Raw genomic sequence first — 22,812 nt, 5'->3', positions numbered from 1 at the left:
ATTTTCTGACTTCTCCCTTTGCTTTCAATCCCCAGGTTCTTCTCAGCACAGGACTGATAATGACCCTCTAAAGAAAAAAAAAGCAATGGAGATCATGTTACTCTTCTACTCCAATACTCCAATGGCTTCCATATTGTTTAGCGTAGAAGCCAAAAGCCTTACAATGGGCCCTAAGGTCACGCATGACCTGAACCCCTGCTTGTCGTCTCCCCTCCCTCACTCTGCTCCAGCCTCACTGGCCTCCTTGCTGCTGCTTGTTCCCACCAGGCATGCTCCCTGCTCAGGACCCGTGGGCTTGCTGTTTCCTCTGACTGCTGTGTTCTTGATGCAGACATCTGCCTAGGCTGTTGCTGCATCCTTCTCAAGTCTTTGCTCAAATGTTACCTTCTGAACAAGATCCTTCCTGACTGCTTTGTTTAAAATCACAATCCCCATCCTGGCACTTTTAATCCTCCTTATTCCACCTTATTATTTTCTGTAGATTTGTTGCCTACAATACACTACATTATTTACTTATTTTGTTCATTATCTGGCTTCAGTAAGAATAGGGGCAGGGGTTGGGAATGGTGGGTCACACCTGTAATCCCAGAACCTTGGGAGGCCGAGGCGGGTGGATCACTTGAGGTCAGGAGTTTGAGACCAGCGTGGCCAACATGGTGAAACCCTGTTTCTACTAAAAATACAAAAATTAGCCAGCCATGGTTGCTCATGCCTGTAATCCCAGCTACTTGAGAGCCTGGGGCACAAGAATCACTTGAACCTGGAAGGCAGAGGTTGTGGTGAGCCAAGATCACACCACTGCACTCCAGCCTGGGTGACAGAGCAAAATTTTGTCTCAAAAAACTCACACCTGTAATCCCAGCACTTTGGGAGGCTGAGGCAGGCAGATCACGAGGTTGGGAGTTCGAGACCAGCCTGACCAACATGGTGAAACCCCATCTCTACTGAAAATACAAAAATTAGCTGGGCGTGGTGGTGGGCACCTGTAATCCCAGCTACTCAGGAGGCTGAGGCAGGAGAATCGCTTGAACCCGGGAGGCAGAGCTTGCAGTGAGCCAAGATTATGCCACTGCACTCCAGCCTGGGTGACAGAGTGAGACTCCGTCTCAAAAAAAAAAAAAAAAAAAAAAATGGGGACAAGCTGTTTCTCTGTGATGTTCAGTGGTATAGATCAAATCCTTAGAGCAAGTTGCTTAACCACTTTATGCTTCAGTTTTCTCATCTGCAAAATGGGGACAAAAATAGTACCGACGTCATAAGGATAAGATTAAACAATTTAATACATATATGAAGTGTTCAGAACAGTCCCTGGACCATATTAAAGAGCTATGTAAATGTTTGTCACTATTAACAGAATCATCCACATCTTCATCACTCTTACTACCATCATTAGCTCTGGTAGCAAAGCAGCATAGGCCAAGACGTAGAGGTAGAAGCATGTGACATAATGTGATGGGGAACTGGAGGGTAGCACTGATGATATCCATGAGGAGTAGGGACAGGGAGGGACTGTATTACAATCTGAAATCATGTATGTTGGGTTTTTCGACTGTTTATTATCTATTTCTCCCTATTAAAATACAAACTCCAAGAACTCCATGAGGAACTGGTGCAGTAAATCACTCTATGCCAGACATATAGAAGAGTCACTGATAGCATAGTCAGGGCTCAGTAAGTTCTTTTCTTTTTTTTTGAGATGGAGTCTTGCTCTGTCGTCCAGGCTGCAGTGTGGTAGTGCTATCTTGGCTCACTTCAACCTCCACCTCCCGGGTTCAAGCAATTCTGCCTCAGCCTCCCGAGTAGCTGGGATTACAGGTGCATGACACCACGCCTGGCTACTTTTTGTATTTTTAGTAGAGACGCAGTCTTGAACTCCTGAACTCAGGTGATCCGCCTGCCTCGGCCTCCCAAACTGCTGGGATTACAGGCGTGAGCCACCATGCCTGTCCAATAAGTATTAATTAAATGAATAATGGGTTAAGGATTTTGAACTTTGTCCTGAAAATGATGGTGAGTCAATGATGCAGGGTGGAATAATGGATGAGAAGCTAGGAAGCAAGTCATCAGTTTCTTGCTGTAAATGATGACAAGGACTCGACTGGTCATCCCTTTGCAGATGAAAGCAAGAGACTTGGTGTTGGGATGAGGATGAGGGGTGGCCTCCAGGTGGGGGTGCTATTTGTGGAGATGGGATAAATGGGAGGAGGGGCAGATTTAGGAAAAGATGAGTGTTTCCATTTGACACATATTCGAGATTTGTAGGTCTAAAGTGCAGCAGAGAGGCTGGGGTTAAGGAGCGAGGCCTGGGAGTCCCTGGTGTATAAGGGGTGGTAGAGGCCCCAGGTCTGGATGGCGACCCAGCCGGTCGTCAAGTGACCACCCACTACTTGCTGTTCACAAGTCTCAGGGCTTTGTCTCCCCAGCAAGGCTGGGTATTCTTTGGGGATGGAAATACTTTCCACTGCAGCAGTAAGTACACAGTACACAGCTCAGTGCTAGGAAGATAGTCAAGAACAGAACTTGTAGAGCAGAAAGGAACCTTCAAAACCAAGTTACAGGAGAGAACTGAGGCCTGACATGGTTAAATCACATGCCTGAGGTCACTCAGCTAAGCAGCCACAGAGCTGGCTGTAGGATAGGGTCTCCAGACTGCCAGTCCAGTGCCTTTCTGAGGAGGCTGCACTACCTCAGAGTTGTGAGTTGAGTGAGCTGAGGCAGGTGACAGGGCTTGGGCTTTCGGCTTACTTGGCTTCTGTGAGCCTGAGTTTCATAATCAACAAGATTGTCAGGGGTTAACTGGGATCATGCTGCATGTAAAGTATTGTGTCTGGCACACAATAGGTGCTCAATATTTTATTGTTTACTTTCCATTCCTCTGTTCCAAGAAGGCCAGAATTTGCAATGACAAAGAAAGAATGAAAGAGTGATGGACAGAGTTGACTGCTGCCACCTGAAAGACTGCAAGACTGAGAGGTGAGTGACACGACCCGGGGCATCACATTCCTCATCAGCAGACAGAAAGTGGCCATTGCTTTCCTCCAGAAGGTATGCAAGCAGAAGCTTGGCTCCTGGTGCCAGAGTGAGCCTGTGGCTGCTTTCCCTCCACTACCACATTCCTCACTCCTTTCTTGGCTCCGCCCTGCTTGCTCAGTGACGCAGAAGGAGGAAACTGCTCCGGCTGCAAACAGTTTTCCAGGCTTAGTGGCTGCCAAAGGAATAACCGAGACGTCTGAGTTCAGCAGGTAAGGCGGGCAGAAGGAGGAAAGCTAGAAAAGCTCGAGAAGTCGATCTTGAAGAATTCTTGGGCTTCGGAGACTGGAGAGGCCAGGTGCTGGAGAACTTGGGAAGTGGGAGGGGAGCTCCCAGCCCTCGGCTGCCCGGAGGGATCTTCCTCTAGTGCCTTTCCAGGGTTCTGTCACAGTCCACACATCATTTATCCATGTTCTCAGTTTCTCAGGCATCTCTGGTCGCACTGAGAAATGAAACCAAAAGCAGGATTGTCTGTTGCGGTGCTTCCGCGGGCTGGTCTCTTCTCAACTCTGATGTGCCACTCAGGGCTTCCTGATATTTCCTCTCCTTCTCGGCTCCTTTGTTTATACCAGCCCACCTCACATCTGATTGTAATGGGGACTGTCTACACAAACACTTTAGTTCAAAGATTTCATTGCCTGGTGATCGTGTTTGTGTTGCACAATTAATTAAACCTCTAAGAGGCTAATCGGTTAACCTTTGAGGCTTTGAAACCGTCAGAGTGGTGAGATTGCTGAAAAAGGGTTGCTTCATGAAATCTATAGCAGATACAGTTATTTAAATATTCAGGCAACAGTTTCGGGCTGATGATTGAACTGGATCTGTAATTCTCAGATCTGATTGACAGTTGGATGAAATTGATAGCTGCCAGTTGCCTATTCATGTAGTAGCTATATGCACATGTGTAGGGAGAATAGAATTCATTAAGCAATTTTTTTCTTCATAAAGAGATATAATTAACTCTAACATTCACTGAGAGGCTAATATTTTGTACTTTACACACATGACTGTACTTTACACGCATGACTATTTGTTTTTGTCTCTATTTCAGGAAGCAGAAAATTGAGATTCAACAATCCAAGGTTACAGGAAGTAATAGTAAAAAATTACACAGCCACAAGCTCAAACTTAGATCTCCCTAAGGTCAGAGTATGAGCTCTTTTCACTACTGCAGATACTCCTTGACTTATGATGGGGTTACATACAGATAAACCCATCCTAAATTGAAAATATTTTAAGTCAAAAGTACATTTAATACATCTAATCTACTGAATGTCATAGCTTATCCTAGCTTACCTTAAATGTGCTCAGAACACTTACATTAGGCTACAGTTGGGCAAAATCATCTAGCTCAAAGCTTATTTTATAATAAAGTGTTAAATGTCTCATGTATTTATCGAATGCTATGCTGAAAGTAAAAAACAGAATGGTTGTATGTGTACTTGAAGTGTGGTTTCTACTGAATGTTTATGGTTTTTCCACCATTGCAAAGTCAAAAAAATCATAAGTTGAACTATCATAAGTCAGATATTGTCTGTACTTTAAACAGGGGCACACGGTTGTACAAAGAGGACATGCATAGAGTCAGCAAACAGAGTGATCAACCTTCATGGTGACATGAGAAATGCGAAGGGAAAAAAAGCCAAGAAATATATTTTTCCTATTGAATGATTCTTTTTTTATTGATACATGATTGATGTGCATATTTTCAGGGTCTTCTTTTTTTTTTTTTTAAGAAGCCACCTATCTCTGGTAAGAATATATTTATATGACATTGAAAGCAATTTGTTAATACAGGTTAAAAATCCTAAATGCAATCATATCTTTTGAATAGTCATTCAGTTCTTTGAAGTCTATCATATGAAATCTATCATAAGATCTATCATAATAAAATAAACTAAAATAAGCTGAATTTGCTGCAACATCATTTAGAATTTTTAAATTTTAAAAAACCCTTTAAAACTTATTTTTGAAAACCACTCAGTAATAGAGAAATGAAACAACTGTATGATTTCATATTACACAGCCATGAAAAATGTTTTACAAGACTTTGCAGTAACATAGGAAATGACTTATGGTATGGCATTAAATGAAACAAAGTAGGATACAAGGTTACTAACAGGGTATAATTCCAAATGTCTTAATAAATATATAGAAATACGCTAAAATATTATCATTGGCTGTTTCTGGGCATTGGGACTAGAGAAATAATTTTCTTATTTTGAATTTACATATATTTATAATATTCTGTAATTTAAAAGTTTTATAAGAAATAAATATATATATTTAGAAAAATGCTAATATAATTAATTTCTCTAATCCAAGTGTTTTCTCCCTATTGTAAAATTACAAAGCACCTCTCTTTGTCGCCAGGTGGAATATCAGAAGACTGAGAACATTGTTCCTTCCTCACACTGCTGCTCTGTTGCCAGAGAATCCCAATTTACACTCAAAGCTTCTTTGATTAAGTGCAAGGAGGTAAGTTTGCATTTTCTCAAGGAAAAGGCAAAAGTGGTAGCAGGTGGCATTTACCGTCATGGAGACCAGGGATCATAACAACCCCCAGGAGGGACCCACGTCCTCCAGTGGTAGAAGGGCTACAGTGGAAGACAATCACCTGCTGATTAAAGCTGTTCAAACCGAAGATGTTGACCTGGTCCGGCAATTGCTGGAAGGTGGGGCCAATGTGAATTTTCAGGAAGACGAAGGGGGTTGGACACCTCTGCATAACGCAGTACAAATGAGCAGGGAGGACATTGTGGAACTTCTGCTTCGTTATGATGCCGACCCTGTTCTGAGGAAGAAGAATGGGGCCACGCCTTTTATCGTCGCAGCGATTGCGGGGAACGTGAAGCTGCTGGAACTTTTCCTTTCTAAAGGAGCAGATGTCAATGAGTGTGATTTTTATGGCTTCACAGCCTTCATGGAAGCCGCTGTGTATGGTCATGTCAAAGCCCTAAAATTCCTTTATGAGAGAGGAGCAAATGTGAATTTGAGGCGAAAGACAAAGGAAGATCAAGAGCGGCTGAGGAAAGGAGGAGCCACAGCTCTCATGGACGCTGCCAAAGAAGGACACGTAGAGGTCTTGAAGATTCTCCTTGATGAGATGGGGGCAGATGTCAACGCCTGTGACAATATGGGCAGAAATGCCTTGATCCATACTCTCCTGAGCTCTCACAATAGTGATGTGGAGGCTATTACGCATCTGCTGCTGGACCATGGGGCTGATGTCAATGTGAGGGGAGAAAGAGGGAAGACGCCCTTGATCCTGGCAGTGGAGAAGAAGCACTTGGGTTTGGTGCAGAGGCTTCTGGAGCAAGAGCACATAGAGATTAATGACACAGACAGTGATGGCAAAACAGCACTGCTGCTTGCTGTTGAACTCAAACTGAAGAAAATCGCCCAGTTGCTGTGCAACCGTGGAGCCAGTACAGATTGTGGGGATCTTGTTATGATAGCCAGGCGGAATTATGACAGTTCCCTTGTGAAGTTACTTCTCTCTCATGGAGCCAAAGAACATTTTCACCCTCCTGCCGAAGACTGGAAGCCTCAGAGCTCACACTGGGGGGCAGCCCTGAAGGATCTCCACAGAATATACCGCCCTATGATTGGCAAACTCAAGTTCTTTATTGATGAAAAATACAAAATTGCTGATACTTCAGAAGGAGGCATCTACCTGGGGTTCTATGAGAAGCAAGAAGTAGCCGTGAAGACGTTCTGTGAGGGCAGCCCACGTGCACGGCAGGAAGTCTCTTGTCTGCAAAGCAGCCGAGAGAACAGTCACTTGGTGACATTCTATGGGAGTGAGAGCCACAGGGGCCATTTGTTTGTGTGTGTCACTCTCTGTGAGCAGACTCTGGAAGCGTGTTTGGAGGTGCACAGAGGGGAAGATGTGGAAAATGAGGAAGATGAGTTTGCCCGAAATGTCCTGTCATCTATATTTAAGGCTGTTCAAGAATTACACTTGTCCTGTGCATACACCCACCAGGATCTGCAACCACAAAACATCTTAATAGGTGAGCCCGCAATTCCAATTCTCTCTTAGAAATTGTGGGATCTTTGTTTATGAAAGGAAAAGTTTTTCATTGCAGGGAGTAAAGGCCTAGAGTAAATGTGGATGATTCAATTTGAGGATCATTACAACAAATTCATAATTACAGTGCAGTGTCTCCTGCTACCAATTATAACTGGGTTCTGTTAGTCTACATGGAGGCTGGTTGATGCCAACAGAATACCAGGCTAGCCTTATATTGCCATTGGCAAAATAAACAGATGATGGCCTGTCATGGATCAAAGTAGCTCTAGAAATTTGAGAATCCTAGAGGTGAGTTCCTTCAGACAAGGTGGCAGTAACCATGAAGTTTACTGGCAAAATTGAGGTCAAAGTTGAGGATGTCGGGACAACATGTGATGTAGTGAAGACACAGAATCCAAGGCAGAACAAGTCAGAATCCACTGGTCCAAGCCAAACAAAGGAAAGAAAAATAGCATTTTCTTTTAAATGTTAAAAGAAAAGCAGAGCTGAGCGGAAAGTCCCAGGAAGCAATATGGTACAGGGTAGCAAGCCAGGGCTTCGGCAATGATTAGGGTGACTTGAAGCCTACTTTGTAGCTTTATAACCTCAGACAAGTCACTTGATACTGTGAGCCTCAGTTTCTTCACTTGAGACTGATAATGCCTCCTTCATCAGTTTGTTATGAGGTCTAAGTGCGATGATGAAGTGGTAAGGCATTTGATACATCATAGGTGCTCAGGAAAGGCTGTTCTTGCCTAAAGGTCTAAGCAGAGTACGTACCTGATCCATAGACATGCACTGAGATTTAAGCTCAGTGTAAGGGAACAGCTCCTTTACAAATCTGTGCTTTTGGCCCCTGGAACTGCATGAACGAGGAGCTGGTTAAATTTATCCTCATCCCATTCATATCCTTTGTAGGGACATGGATGCAGCTGGAAACCATCATTCTCAGCAAACTATCACAAGAACAGAAAACCAAATACTGCATGTTCTCATTCATAGGTGGGAACTGAACAATGCAAACACTTGGACACAGGAAGGGGAACATTACACACTGGGGCCTGTCGTGGGGTGGGGGAGGGGGGAGGGACAGCATTAGGAGATACACCTAATGTGAATGACGAGTTAATGGGTGCAGCACACCAACATGGCACATGTATACATATGTAACAAACCTGCACGTTGTGCACCTGTACCCTAGAACATAAAGTATAATAAAAAAAAAATTTATCCTCATCCCTTCCTACCCCCTGACCTGGAAAAAATAAAATGTAAGTGCTGCTCTTGGCAGGTACCTAATAGATCAAATGAAACAGCGCACATGGCGGTGTTTTGAGGGGTGAATGGCAATACAGATATAAGGTTTATTATTGCCTTCCACGGAGATGATGATTTTTACAGCATGTTACATGTTTATGTAAATCAATTGACTCTCACTTTATGGAGAATGAGTACTTTCTTTCTTTCTTTTTTTTTTTTTTTTGAGGCAGAGTCTCGCTCTGTCGCCCTGGCTGGAGTACAGTGGCCGGATCTCAGCTCACTGCAACCTCCGCCTCCCGGGTTTATGCGATTCTCCTGCCTCAGCCTCCCGAGTAGCTGGGACTACAGGCGCCCGCCACCTCGCCCGGCTAATTTTTGTATTTTTAGTAGAGACGAGGTTTCACCGTGTTAGCCAGGATGGTCTCGATCTCCTGACCTCGTGATCCACCCGTCTCAGCCTCCCAAAGTGCTGGGATTACAGGCTTGAGCCACCGCGCCCGGCCAGAGAATGAGTGTTTTCAATGTGCCTCTGCACGCTTTTCCTTAGATTCTAAGAATGCTGTTCACCTGGCAGATTTTGATAAGAGCATCAAGTGGACTGGAGATCCACAGGAAGTCAAGAGAGATCTAGAGGTAAATTCTACAATCCAGTTTACCTTTCTTCTTACTGCCTCCTTGTTCTTTCATGTAGTAGTCAGGGTTCTCTAGAGGGACAGAACTAGTAGGACATATGTGTATATGAAAGGGAGTTTATTAAGGAGAATTGACTCACACGGTCACAACATAAAGTCCCACAATAGGCCATCTGCAAGCTGGGGAACAAGGAAGCCAGTGGTGGATCAGTCTGAGTACCAAAACCTCAAAAGTAGGGAAGCTGACGTGCAGCCTTCACTCTGTGGCCAAAGGCTTGAGAGCCCCTGGCAAACCACTGGTGTAAGTGCAAAAGTCCATAAGCTGAAGAACTTGGATACTGATGTTTGAGGGCAGGAAGCATCCAGCACAGGAGAAAGAGGAAGGCCAGAAGTCTTAGCAAGTCATCTGCTCTTTCATTTTCTGCCTGCTTTATTTTAGCCATGCTGGCAGCTGATTAGATGGTGCCCACCCAGACTGAAGGTGGGTCTGCCTCTCCCAGTCCACTGACTCAAATGTTACTCTCCTTTGGCAACACCCTCACAGACACACCCAGGGATAATACTTTGCATCCTTCAACTCAATCAAGTTGACACTCAATATTAACCATCACAGTTCTTTACCTTATTTCCTATGGGCAATTGGAGGGCTTTCTATTTTAACCAGGAAAAAAAGAACGTTCAAGGCTTTCCCCATCTTGCTCACTGTCCTGACTCCCCTGCAGGCCACGGCATTTCCTTGGGCTTCTCCTTCAGCAGAGCTTTCAAGATGACAAGGGGAACGTGCAACAGCTTGGGTCGGTGCGGAGTTGGCTGTCGCTGTGTCCCCTTACTGTATCTCTTTGAATCTCTCTTCCTCCATTAGCTTAATAAGTAAATAAACTGAGCATGCCACATCTCCTCTCCAGAAGAGAATTTCAAATATCTCCTATATTCATTGAGGAATTATTTTTCTACCTAAGAACAAAGTAAGTGAGGTTTCTTTCACCACAAATTCAAACTCGTGGGCTACGCTCTGAAGAAGGCTGGATACTAAGGTTCTCTGAAAACTCCTGGGAGGAGTGAGGTCAATTCCCAGCTTGAAAGAACCTAAGCTTGGCCAAAAAGATGATGACTCTGAAATAGCTGTTGCTCCTGAGAGGGCATGGAGATTGGCCGCTATAGACCAAAGCTCCCAGGCTGATTCTGACCCTTTCAGGGTAGGTCTTTCCTGGAGAGTTTTGCAGGGTGCTGCACTTTCAACCCAATGGACAAGACTCTCCATCCATATGTCTGGCCTCCTGGTTTGGTGGCATCAGATTTCAGCTCCTTCCTTGACTGGTGGCTAGTGCAAAGAGTTCCTTAGGTGACCTTCTTCTTGGCCTTTCCTCCTGGCCATGGCCTAATCCCTGGGGTCATCACTGCACCTCTCCTGGCCTGGACTGACTTTTTTATTTGCTGCGTGATATAGCCTCAGACCCGAAGTCCCAGTTCCCAGCCAGGCTCCCAGTTCTCCCTTTGTTTAAAGCATTCTTCCTTTCCTCAATTTATCTATATTCTATCCATACATTTGAGGCCCAGCTCAAATCTCTCTTCCTCTGAGCAGTCTGCCCTAACAACTGTGACTCATATGTATCTTTTGCTCTTCATAAAACTAAGTGGTATGGGCTACATACTGCCTTGAAGAGGTCTCTATGCACAAATCTGTGTCTTCCCTCCCTAACAAGCCTACAAACTACTTCAGATTCCTCCTATCATCTTGTTTGCTAATAGCCTGCACCACTCCTTCCAGGGTAACCCTAATAATTAGTAAGCACCTTTGGCTTGATTTTTGGCTTTTGTGCAGGACCTTGGACGGCTGGTCCTCTATGTGGTAAAGAAGGGAAACATCTCATTTGAGGAGCTGAAGGCTCAAAGTAATGAAGAGGTAGTTCAACTTTCTCCAGATGAGGAAACTAAGGACCTCATTCATCGTCTCTTCCACCCTGGGGAACATGTGAGGGACTGTCTGAGTGACTTGTTAGGTCATCCCTTCTTTTGGACTTGGGAGAGGTAAGTAAAACTTTGAGCAGATGCCACAGGCCTCCAGGATGGAGAGGGTGAGGTGGTGCAGACAGAAGTCTGGGCTGCATATCAGGAGACCCAGGCTTTTTTCTCAGCTTGGCATTTACTGGCTGTATGTCCTTGGAGAGATGACTTAACCTCTCTGGAGTCTGCTTTTCATTTCTGAAGAATAAGGGGGGAAAAAAGAGATGCTTGCCTCTCCCATCATGCAGAATTTTTGAAGACATGGTTGTATTACTTTTATTAAAAATCAAAATCTGGCCAGGCACGGTGGCTCACGCCTGTAATCCCAGCACTTTGGGAGGCCGAGGCGGGCAGATCACAAGGTCAGGAGTTCCAGACCAGCCTGGTCAGCATGGTGAAACCCTGTCTCTACTAAAAATACAAAAATTAGCCGAGCGTGGTGGCAGGTGCCTGTAATGCCACCTACTTGGGAGGCTGAGGCAGGAGAATCGCTTGAACCCAGGAGGTGGAGGTTGCCGTGAGCCAAGATTGTGCCACTACATTCTTGTCTGGGGGACAGAGCAAGACTCCATCTCAAAAAAACAAAAAAAGAAAAAGAAAACACAAAAACGCCAAAATCTAACAGTTTCCTTTTTCTAGAAAAGGAAAGGGAGGGATGGGGTGATCATGATCATTTAGATCATTTAGTCATCTTCAGCCGCTATAGGACGCTTCGGAATGTGGGAAATGAATCTGACATCAAAACACGAAAACATAAAAGTGAGATCCTCAGACTACTGCAACCTGGGCCTTCTGAACATTCCATAAGTTTTGACAAGTGGACGACTAAGGTATGAATAATTCCTACAGCGCAGGGGTTATTCCAGGAATAAGAATTTGTGTAATGTTTCATGTTAGTTTTCCTATCTTATTTTATACCAGTGGCCAACCAGAGCCTGAAAGAGGTGATTTCCTCTCCTGCCCTCCCCATCCCTGTTCCCTTAGGCTCCCCACTGGGGTGTCTACTTCCACTTTCAGAAGCTGGCCCTCTCTCTGTCCCATTCAGACTCATGCCTCTCTGATAGACTTTTATTCAGGACCCCCCTGGATGGCCTTATTCCAGCCCACGAGCCTTTCCCTCACACTTGGCTGATAATCCTATTACCATTATGGCAAGAGCAGCTGACTAAATAGAACTTAATCTAAGTGAAGTGCTTCACCATGAGGCGTTTCAGTCCGGGTACGGCCTGGCTGCCTCCACTGCCTGTGAACAGCCCAGCTCTCAGGATCCACACACAGACCTACATTGTGCCTGAGGAAATAGACTATGAAGAAAAGATGATCTTTCAAATTGCTCTCTTTAAGAAAAGTTCCATGTAACTTGCATTAAGTATAGTGGAACTCTACAAAAATTATTCACCATCTCAATCTAGTCAGTACTGTCAGAACTTTCATTATTAATTAACAAACATCTATACAGTACCAATTATGTGCTAGACCACCCATGCAAGGCCCTGAGCATACAAAGCAGAATACAGTGTGTCCCTGTGGGGCTGAGAAGCCCATGGAAATGATGCTGTGGGATGTGTGCTGGGCATCCCAGGGACATGTGCAAAGCACTATGGGAGAACCCATAATCTTCAGGTCTTGGAAACCAACAGCTTCCTATCCTAGGCCTGACCTGGGTTACTGCTTCTCCTGATTCTTGTTTTGCTTTCCTTCCCTCACTGGTCTCTAGACTGCACATCACACTCATAATTACTGGCTTATAGTCCATTTTCCTTGCTAGCCTGTAAGTTCCGTGAAGGCAGAGACTACCCATTGTCTTGTGAGTTATTGTATCCCTGGCGTGGAGTAGATGTGCCATAACTCTACTAAACGAATGTCTATCAAACTTTGGCTAAAACTTTAACTTGTAGAAACAAAGGAATTTGAAAGCAGCTGTGATAGTGATAGCTAATGATTACATAGTGCTTGATTATGTAGCAGCCATAGTTCTTGGGACTTTACATGAGTTACTACATTTAATCCTTATCACTACTGCTGAGACAATCATCTATATTTTGCAGATGAGCAAGCTGAGGCACAGACAAATAATTTTTCCAACTACACAGAACCAGTAAGGGGTGCACCAGGATTTGAAGCTGGGAAGGATGGCTGCAGAGGCCATGTGCTTAAGCCACACCACTACACAAAACTATGATGGCATCAAGTCTACCAACTCATTTATTCACTGAGGAAACTGAGGCTCAGAGACCACACTCAAATTACTCACGCCCGGACAGTCAGAGATTGGCAGAGCTGGAAAGAGGAACTTGTTCTTTTATTCCCAATGTATTGGTTCTTTTCCTGAAATTCTATGAGCTTATATTGAATTTTGATAGACTTCAAGTTTTAACTTCAAGTTTTACCTTTTAATCCCCATTTTACACTTTGTTTTCCTGCTGACTTGCCCCTTTTCATGGTGACACAATTAATTTTGTTAGCATAGGTCTGGAGCCCAAGTTTTCCAGCTTGTATGACTGTATTGGTTCTTGACTTGCCCCATCCTGCCACACATACGTGCTTGACATTTCTCACGGGTGTTCTGCACAGAGTGCACCTGGCCAGTCTCAGCAGCATCCTCACTAGCATTGCTCTTTCATCAGTCCTAAGTGACCCACTGGATTCTTGACTGTTGCATTTTGATCTTGTAGCCCAAACTCTTTCTGAGAGCCATCTATGGCTCTGTATCTATGAGGGTGACAAGCACAGAGAAAGAGGATGACATTACTATGATATGAAAGGAGTTGCCCCGGGATACCTGCAGGCAAGGAGAAACAAGTAACCTTGTTTAAAATATAAACTTTAGAGGGTACTAGTACAGTTTTGTTACATGGATATATTGTCTAGTGGTAAAGTTGGGCTCTTAGTTTAACCATTACCTGAATAACGTACATTGTACCCATTAAGTAATTTCTCATCCCTCTCCCTCCTCCAACCCTCCCACCTTTCCAAGTCTCCAATTCTATTATTCCACTCCATACATCCATGTGTACACATTATTGAGCTGCCACTTATAAGTGAGAACATGTGATACTTGACTTTCTGTTTGTGAGTCATTTCACTTAAGATAATGGCCTCTAGTTCCATCCATGTGGCTACAAAAGACATGATTTCATCCTTCTTTTTTATGACTGAAATATATATATATATATAAACATTTTCTTTATCCAATCATCTGTTGATGGACACTGAGGTGGATTCCATATCTTTGCTATTATGAATAGTGCTGTAGTAAACATATGAGTGCAGGTATCTTTTTGATATAAGGTTTCTTGGGCTGAGTGCAATGGCTCACGCCTGTAATCCCAGCACTTTGGGAGGCCGAGGTGGGTGGATCACTTGAGGTCAGGAGTTTGAGACCAGCCTGGCCAAAATGGTGAAATCCTATCTCTACTAAAAATACAAAACTTAGCCAAGCATTGTGGCACACGTCTGTAATCCCAGCTACTTGGGAGGCTGAGGCATGAGAATTGCTTCAGCCTGTGAAGCAGAGGTTGCGGTGAGCTAAGATGGTGCCACTGCACTCCAGAGCATTTTTTCATATGCTTTTTGGCCGTTTGTATGTCTTCTTTTGAGAAATGTCTGTTCATGTCATTTGCCCACCTTTTAATGAGCTTATTATTTTTTATTGTTAAGTTGTTTGAGTTCCTTGTAAATTCTGGATATCAGTCCTCTGTTGGATGCATAGTTTGCAAATATTTTTTTTCCCATGCTGCAGGTTGTTTGTTTGCTCTGTTTATTTCTTTTGCTGTGCAGAAGTTTTTAGTTTAATTAAACCCCATCTCTCTCTTTATTTTTGTTGTTTGTGCTTTTGAGGTCTTAGTCATGAATTCTTTGCCTAGACCAATGTCCAGAAGAGTTTTTCTTAGATTTTCTTTTACTATTTTTGTAGTTTCAGGTCTTACATTTAAGTCTTTAATCCATCTTGAGTTGATTTTTGTATACAGTGTGAGAGAGAGGTCTAGTTTTAATCTTCTACATATGGCAATCTAATTGTCCCAGCACCACTTACTGAATAGGGTGTCCTTTTCCCAGTGTGTGTTTTTGCTGACTTTGTCAAAGATCAGTTGGTTGTGGAGACGTGGGTTTATTTGTGGGTTCTCTGTTCTGTTCCATTGATCTATGTGTCTATTTTTATACCAGTACTGTGCCGTTTTGGTTATATTAGCCTTGCAGAATAATCGGAGGTATATCATAATGTGATACCTCCAACTTTGTTCTTTTTCCTTAAGATGCCTGTGGCTATTGGGGCTCTTTTTTGGTTTCACGTGAATTTTAGGATTGTTTTTTCTTTTCTTTTCTTTTTTTTTTTTTGAGGCAGAGTCTTGCTCTGTCGCCCGGGCTGGAGTGCAGTGGCCGGATCTCAGCTCACTACAAGCTCCGCCTCCCGGGTTCCCGCCATTCTCCTGCCTCAGCCTCCGGAGTAGCTGGGACTACAGGCGCCCGCCACCAGGATTGTTTTTTCTAATGCTGTGAAAAATGATGTTGGTATTTTGATAGCGATTGTGTTGAATGTGTAGATTGCTTTGGGCAGGGTGATCACTTTAACAATATTAATTATTCCTTTTGGAAATATACCTAAAAAAACAAAAACAAACAAACAAAATAACCGTTCACTTTGGCCATGGTTGCCAGGCCTGGTTTCAGTCTGAACAGCCCTTTTAAAGAAAGAAATGTAATCAAGTACGAATTTGAAAGGGTGACCACAGGATAAAAATATTGTATAGTATAATAAGCAAATTTCCTAGTATAGTAGTCAAAGATTTTTTAACCATATTTTAATATATTTAATTTCTTATGAAAACAATTTACTTGGAAAATACAGACACACATTTGAACATACTTATAATCTCACGTCCAGACACAATTATATATATAGTTTTAATTTTTAAAAAATTTTAATTTTTTTGCTGAGTGCAGTGTCTCATGCCTGTAATGACCAGCACTTTGGGAGGCCGAGGTGGGCGAATCACGAGGTCAGGAGTTTGAGACCAGCCTGGCCAACATGGTGAAACCCTGTCTCTACTAAAAATACAAAAAAAAAAAAAAATTAGCTGGGCGTAGTGGCAGGTGCCTGTAATCCCAGCTACTCAGGAGGCTGAGGCAGGAGAATTGCTTGAACCTGGGAGGCAGAGGTTACAGTGAGCTGAGATCGTGCCACTGCACTCCAGCTCTGGCGACAGAGTGAGACTCCATCTCACAAAAAAAAAAAAAAAAAAAAGTATTATTTTAAGATGGAGTCTTGCTCCATTGCCGAGGCTGGAGTGCAGTAGCGCAATCTCAGCTCACTGCAACCTCCACCTCCCAGGTTCAAGAGACTCTCCTGCCTCGGTCTCCCAAGTAGCTGGGATTACAGGCGGCGCCACCACGCCCAGCTAATTTTTGTATTTTTAGTAGAAACGAGGTTTCACTATGTTGGCCAGGCTGGTCTCAAACTCCTGACCTCAGGTAATCTGCCCATTTCGACCTCTCAAAGTGCTGGGACTTCAGATGTGAGCCACCGTGCCCGGCCCAGACACAATTATAGTTAGCATTTTGGTATACAGCATTTACTTCCCTTTTAAAATTATTTTGCTTTATTAATTAGTTGGTAATTATAGAATATATGAATATATTCAAATTTATATTTTGCCTTTTGGTATGAATATTCCATCAGGATTTATTTTGTGTTGCTACCACATTTGTGTGTGTGTGTGTGTTTTTAGGTTAATGAAGATGTTATGAAAAAAATGAATGAGTTTTATAAAAAAACAGGCAATTTCTACCAGAACACTGTGGGTGATCTGCTAAAGTTCATCCGGAATTTGGGAGAACACATTGATGAAGAAAAGCATAAAAAGTAAGTATTGCTTTCATTCCTACAAATTATATGTGAAATGAGAACAATTTAAAAAATCCAATTCTAAGTTTATATCTATGATGAAAAAAAGAAAATTTATTTTGATGAAAGAAAAGTAATTCCTTCCCTCTGTGTGTAAAAGGGCTATCACTGTGGCCTTACAATTAATGAGGGACATGTCCAGCAGGCGTTCGTCTTCTTTGTTATTTTTTTGTTGGATAAATGGTAAAACAAATTGAACAGGAGCTAGTGACTCCCTTCTGTGAAGTAACACAGGAGACTGGACGGCTAGATAAAGTGAATGTAGAGTTACATACGTCTAAAAATAGCCCACATTAGTTAGATCAACTTTTGCTGACAAAAATGTTAGCTGCAAACTCACAAAAAAGTCTCGCAGTTCAGGGCTCTTCTAGATTTTGGAATTATAGGTAGAGGATTGTGGCATTGCACTATTTCCATTTTATGAATGAACAATCTAAAGTGCAGAAAGATTGTGGCCAAAGGTTGCACAATTAGTTGAAGAGTCAGGGGAGGAGTCTTGCTCTGTCAGATTCCAAAGTCCTTATGCATTCTGCAATAGAAATCAAGCAAGCAAAGAGATCTTCAGGGCCATATGCTGTGAAGTGGGGAAGAATAATTTGGGGCAAGCATGCTGAACCATCTGTGTTTTATTTCAGGATGAAATTAAAAATTGGAGACCCTTCCCGGTATTTTCAGAAGACATTTCCAGATCTGGTGATCTATGTCTATACAAAACTACAGAACACAGAATATAGAAAGCATTTCCCCCAAACCCACAGTTCAAACAAGCCTCAGTGTGATGGAGCTGGTGGGGCCAGTAGGTTGGCCAGCCCTCGGTGCTGATGGACTGATTTGTTGGACTTCAGGGAACTACTTATTAGCTGTAGAGTCCTTGGCAAGTCACAACGTTCTGGGCCTTTTAACTCACCAGGTTGCTTGTGAGGGATGAGTTGCATAGCTGATATGTCAGTCCCTGGCATTGTGTATTCCATATGTCTATAACAAAAGCAATATATGCCCAGACTACACTAGCCCATAAGCTTTACCCACTAACTGGGATGACATTCTGCTAAGATTCCTTTTGTCAATTGCTCCAAAAGAATGAGTGCCTTGACCCCTAATGCTGCGTATGTTACAATTCTCTCATTTAATTTTCCCAATGATCTTGCAACACAGGGATTATCATCCCCATTTAAGAACTGAGGAACCTGAGACTCATAGAGTGTGAGCTACTGGCCCAAGATTATTCAATTTATACCTAGCACTTTATAAATGGACATGGTGTTATTGGTACCTCTCATTTGGGTACCTTAAAACTTAACTATCCTTCCAGGGCTCTTCCAGATGAGTCCCAAAACATATATAGGGGCTCCAGGAAGCTCATTCACTCATTCATTCATTCAGTATTTATTGAGCATCTAGTATAAGTCTGGGCACTGAGTGCATGAATTCCACTCCTTCCAGAACCAACTGCATTGGTTTTCCATGACCTTAGGCAGTAGTTCTCAACTAGGGGGCAATTTTGCACTGCAGAGAGCATTTAGCAGTGTCTGAAGAAGTTTTTGGTGTCACAGCTTTGTGGGGCGCATGCTATGGCATTTAGTGAGTCAAGGCCAGGGATGCTGCCAAACTTACCTTGCACAGGATAGCCCCTGCAACAAAGAATTATCCAGACCAAATATCAATGGTGCTGAGGTTGAGAAAGTCTACCTTAAGGGGTTGGGATGCTTTTGAACTCTCTTAGGACCCAGGACTGTGGAGTGTGTGGACCACCCCGCAGAGGAGAGACTCAGATTTGTTTACTCTTGCTGGATCAGTAGCGATGGAGTTCCTTCTGGTGTCAGCCCCTCAGGAGGCTTCCAGGCCTCCCTCACTTCCCATACCCAGTCTAGGAGCTCTTTCTGGCTCCCAAGCACCCAGAGCTTTCCTCCGCCTTTTAGTTTTGGTTCCTCCACTGGAATATAGGCTCCTTACGGGTGATGGCTATCTTTTCTTGACTTTGTATCTTCACTGCCAAGCAAAAAGTCTGCCAAGTGGGAATGTTCAATAAATATGCATTGAATAATGAACGAACCATCTTTGTACATGAATAATAATACTGTCTTACATTTTCTGGTGCTTTATAATGTATACATTGCATCTGCATATTTTATTTTATTTAATTTTCAAAACAATCCTTTAAGGTCAACATTGTTATCCTTATTTTGCTAATGAGGAAACTAAGGTTAGAAACATTTTGATTTCCTCTAGGACATATAGCTAGGAAGCGTTACTATCTTGATTTGAACAAATTTTTTGGTGCTAAGTCTGATGTTCTTTCCATGAATCATTGTGGTGGTTTAGATGGAGCTTTGTAATGGGAATAAAACAGTACCTTAGGTTCTTTCTGAAAAGGAGGTATCTAGCAATGGATAAATAGATATCGCCGAATGAAATTTAATGTTGGTTAGGAACAGATTTAAGGCTTAAAAAATATTTTATGAGCAGCAAGATTGCTTTAACTTTTAAAATGAAGCTTTGGTTGTCTGATTGGTAATGAGCACCTGGATATGTCAATCAAAATGGCCATTTGTGAAGCTTACTCAATAAAACTTTAAATCATCTTATTTAGTCTGATTTTCTTTAAGTGACATTTCCACTTTAGGGAGTGGGTGATATCTACAATAGGAAATATTCACTAAGTAATTCCTGGGTAAGTTTTAAGAAAGGACATCCTGCTGTCTGAAAATGGGAAAAGGAGTTATTTTTGACTCTCTAGTAATTCTGGAACAATGTGGGCCTAGCATGTAGCGAGAGAAAGGAGGAAACGATCATTTTCCCTCTGCTTGAGTTCTCTGAGAGTTTCTGTTGACATTCTGCAAACATTTCTCATTCAGTTGTCATCACCACAAACGTTTCACTGAGCATGTAGTTCATATCAGGTCCTGTGTTAGGCAGGCTGATTCTGTACTCTTGCTCGGGGGTAGAAGCTCTCTCCCGATATGTTTTACTCAGCAGTTGGTGGCATTTACATGTCTCTCCAATAGGCCTGAGAGAGCAGAGGTCATATCCCAGTTCCTCACATGGTTCCTGGTATGTTATAAGTATGTAGTGTGTTTAAGTTATAAGATACTCCTTGAATTCATAGGTCGAGAAGAACATTTAACATTTGATTTTTGGTGGGTCTTTACTGGAGCTGCAGCCTGGGAGAGAGGTAAGTCTTGGAGCTGAGCCCTGGGTCAGCTCTTCCATTCTGTACTCCATCAGCTTTAGGAGACAGTGGGCTTTCAAGATGATTTGGGTAAAGAACAGCACAACCTTCCTCTGGAGGAGACCCTGGGAAATTCAGCTTTCCTTTTTCCTTTCTGTGGAGATTTTCTCTCAGGCTTGCCTAAGTGCCTAGTACAGTGCCTGGCATATACTACACACCCAGTTTTACTTGTTGCTGTTCTTAATTACTGCTATAGACTGAATTGTGTCCCTCCCAAGTCCATACATAGAAGCCCTAACCCCCCCAGTGTGTTAGTATTTGAAGATGGGGTCTTTGGGAGGTAATTAGTGTTAGATGAGGTCATGAGGATAGGGCCCTCATGTTGGGATTAATGACCTCATAAGAAGAGAGAAAGAGCTCTCCTTTCTCACTGCCTTATGAGCACACAGAGAGAAACTGTCCATCTGCAAGCCACAATGAGAGTCTTCACCAGGCCCGATGGACAAAAGTGACTAAGACAATCACCTGGCACATAATAGGCTTGCAGCAAATGTTTATGCTCTGCCAGTCTCCTATCACATGAACAGAAATATATATATATATATATATATATATATTTTTTTTAAAGGTATGTTTTTTCATCACCTCCACAGTGTTTTTCATTGTGTAATATTTTCATTGCTTTATGGCTTATTTGCTTAGACTAAGACCAAAAGATGGGGCCAGGTGTAGTGGCTTACATCTGTAATCTCTGCATTTTGGAGGCTGAAGCAGGCAGGTCACTTGAGATCAGGAGTTCAAGACCAGCCTGGGCAACAAGGTGAAACCCTGTCTCTACTAAAAATGCAGAAAAAAAAAAAATTAGCCAGACCTGGTGGCATGTGCCTGTGGTCCCAGCTACTCGGAAGGCTGAGATGGGAGGATAGCTTGAGCCTGGGAGGCAGAGGTTGCAGTGCACAGAGATCAGGCCACTGCACTCCAGCCTGGGTAACAGAGCCAGACTCTCTCAAAAACAAACAAACAAACAAAAGACGCTGCTGAGACCAGCTCGGTCAGGGAAACCCTAAACCAGCATTGCTAGAGGAATTAAAGACATACACACAGAAACAAAGAGGTGTGGAGTGGGAAATCAGGGGTCTCACAGCCTGCAGAGCTGAACCCCAAACAGAGATTTACCCATGTATTTATTAACAGTAAGTCAGTGATAAGCATTGTTTCTATAGATTATAGATTAACTAAAAGTATTACTTATGGGAAATAAAAGGATGGGCCAAAATAAAGGGATGGGTTGGGCTAGTTATCTGCAGCAGGAGCATGTCCTTAAGGCACAGATCACTCATGCTATTGTTTGTGATTTAAGAATGCCTTTAAGCGGTTTTCCGCCCTGGGTGGGCCAGGTGTTCCTTGCCCTCATTCCGGTAAACCCACAACCTTCCCGCGTGTGTGTCATGGCCATCACAAACATGTCACAGTGCTGCAGAGCTTTTGTTTATGGCCAGTTTTGGGGCCAGTTTATGGCCAGATTTTGGGGGGCCTGTTCCCAACAAGACCCAAAGATGGTACTAACAACAGGAGAGAAGTGGGTGGGGAAAAAGCAAAGGAATTGGATTTTTGGAGGCTCTAGAACACCATCAACAGGATTCTATGTTGATAATATTTATATTTAATATTATTTATTAATAATATTATTCAAAAATAATAACATTACTATATTAGCCATTAATATTGGCCTATACAAATTTAACACAGGAATTGTCAGGCTTCTGAGTCCAAGCTAAGCCATCATATCTCCTGTGACCTGCACGTAGACATCTAGATGGACTGAAGCAACTGAAGACCCACAAAAGTGAAAATAGCCTTAGCTGATGACATCCCACCATTGTGATTTGTTTCTCCCCCACCCTTAAGAAGGGTCTTTGTAATTCTCCCCACCCTTGAGAATGTACTTTGTGAGATCCACCCCCTGCCCGCAAAACATTGCTGCTAACTCCACCACCTATCCCCAAACCTATAAGAACTAATGATAATCCCACCACCCTTGCTGACTCTCTTTTCGGACTCAGCCCGCCTGCACCCAGGTGAAATAAACAGCCTTGTTGCTCACACAAAGCCTGTTTGGTGGTCTCTTCACATGGACGCGTGAGACAGGAATCTTGAAATGATTTGATATCCACAGCAGAAGTGAACCCAAAGCAATGAGAAACATAAACACAGAGAATTTCATTCTTTCTGCTCACTGAAAATTCTCTCTTCTTGAGAATCAAGTCTTTTAAAAAATACATTTTGTGAAACTGAAATAATCAGCGAGGATTTTGTTTAGCTCTTTTAACAGGGACCAAATGACTGTGACTCGGACAAAATAGAAGATTATGTGTCTTTCATGTTAAAGCCTCAGCTGTTCAGCAGACCAGGAAGTAGGAAGTTATGCTCCATTAGTCAGTGAACAAATAAGACCAAAATCCCTGTCCTCATGAGTTGGGAGCAGGGTGGGGTGGGGAAGAAAACCAACATCCATAAAGACAGAGAATACTAGAGGGTAATAGTAAGCAGGAAGAAAGTTAAGCAAGGTAAGAGTTGGTAGTTAGGAAGAGTAGATGAAATTTAAAGATGGGGGTCAGGTGGGCCGCATCAAGAGACAGCCTACCAAGTGAAACTACAAGGAAGTAAAAGAGCAAGTGGTGGTGGTACTTGAGGGAAAGCAAATAGAGGGGATGAATAGTCAGTTCAGAGGCCCTGGGGCCTGTTCTTACCTGAGTTGTTTGAGGAGCACAAAAGCGTGGTTGCCATACAGAGTAGG

The 22,812-nt window shown here is 43.0% G+C and overlaps 1 protein-coding gene across 1 annotated transcript; it reads left to right on the top strand.

Moving 5' to 3' along the window:
- Positions 1 to 3,123: 3,123 nt before the first annotated feature.
- RNASEL (ribonuclease L) lies at positions 3,124 to 19,431 on the top strand. Its single transcript, XM_010368914.2, has 7 exons — positions 3,124 to 3,242; positions 5,404 to 7,046; positions 8,853 to 8,938; positions 10,760 to 10,965; positions 11,639 to 11,771; positions 16,671 to 16,804; positions 17,482 to 19,431. The coding sequence occupies exons 2-7, from the start codon at positions 5,567 to 5,569 to the stop codon at positions 17,666 to 17,668; spliced, it is 2,226 nt and encodes a 741-aa protein (XP_010367216.1). The 5' UTR covers positions 3,124 to 3,242; positions 5,404 to 5,566; the 3' UTR covers positions 17,669 to 19,431.
- Positions 19,432 to 22,812: the final 3,381 nt, after the last annotated feature.

This window comes from Rhinopithecus roxellana, chromosome 8, assembly GCF_007565055.1.
Source record: "Rhinopithecus roxellana isolate Shanxi Qingling chromosome 8, ASM756505v1, whole genome shotgun sequence".
Taxonomy (NCBI): Eukaryota; Metazoa; Chordata; class Mammalia; order Primates; family Cercopithecidae; genus Rhinopithecus; species Rhinopithecus roxellana.
Note: the sequence above shows the minus strand (reverse complement) of the source record. Positions and strands in the feature narration are given on the sequence as shown.

Coding starts and splice junctions, on each gene's coding strand:
- RNASEL (XM_010368914.2), top strand. CDS start 5,567: ATGGAGACCAGGGATCATAACAACCCCCAGGAGGGACCCACGTCCTCC. Junction 8,939..10,759: donor AAGTCAAGAGAGATCTAGAG/GTAAATTCTACA, acceptor GCTTTTGTGCAG/GACCTTGGACGGCTGGTCCT. Junction 11,772..16,670: donor TTGACAAGTGGACGACTAAG/GTATGAATAATT, acceptor GTGTGTTTTTAG/GTTAATGAAGATGTTATGAA.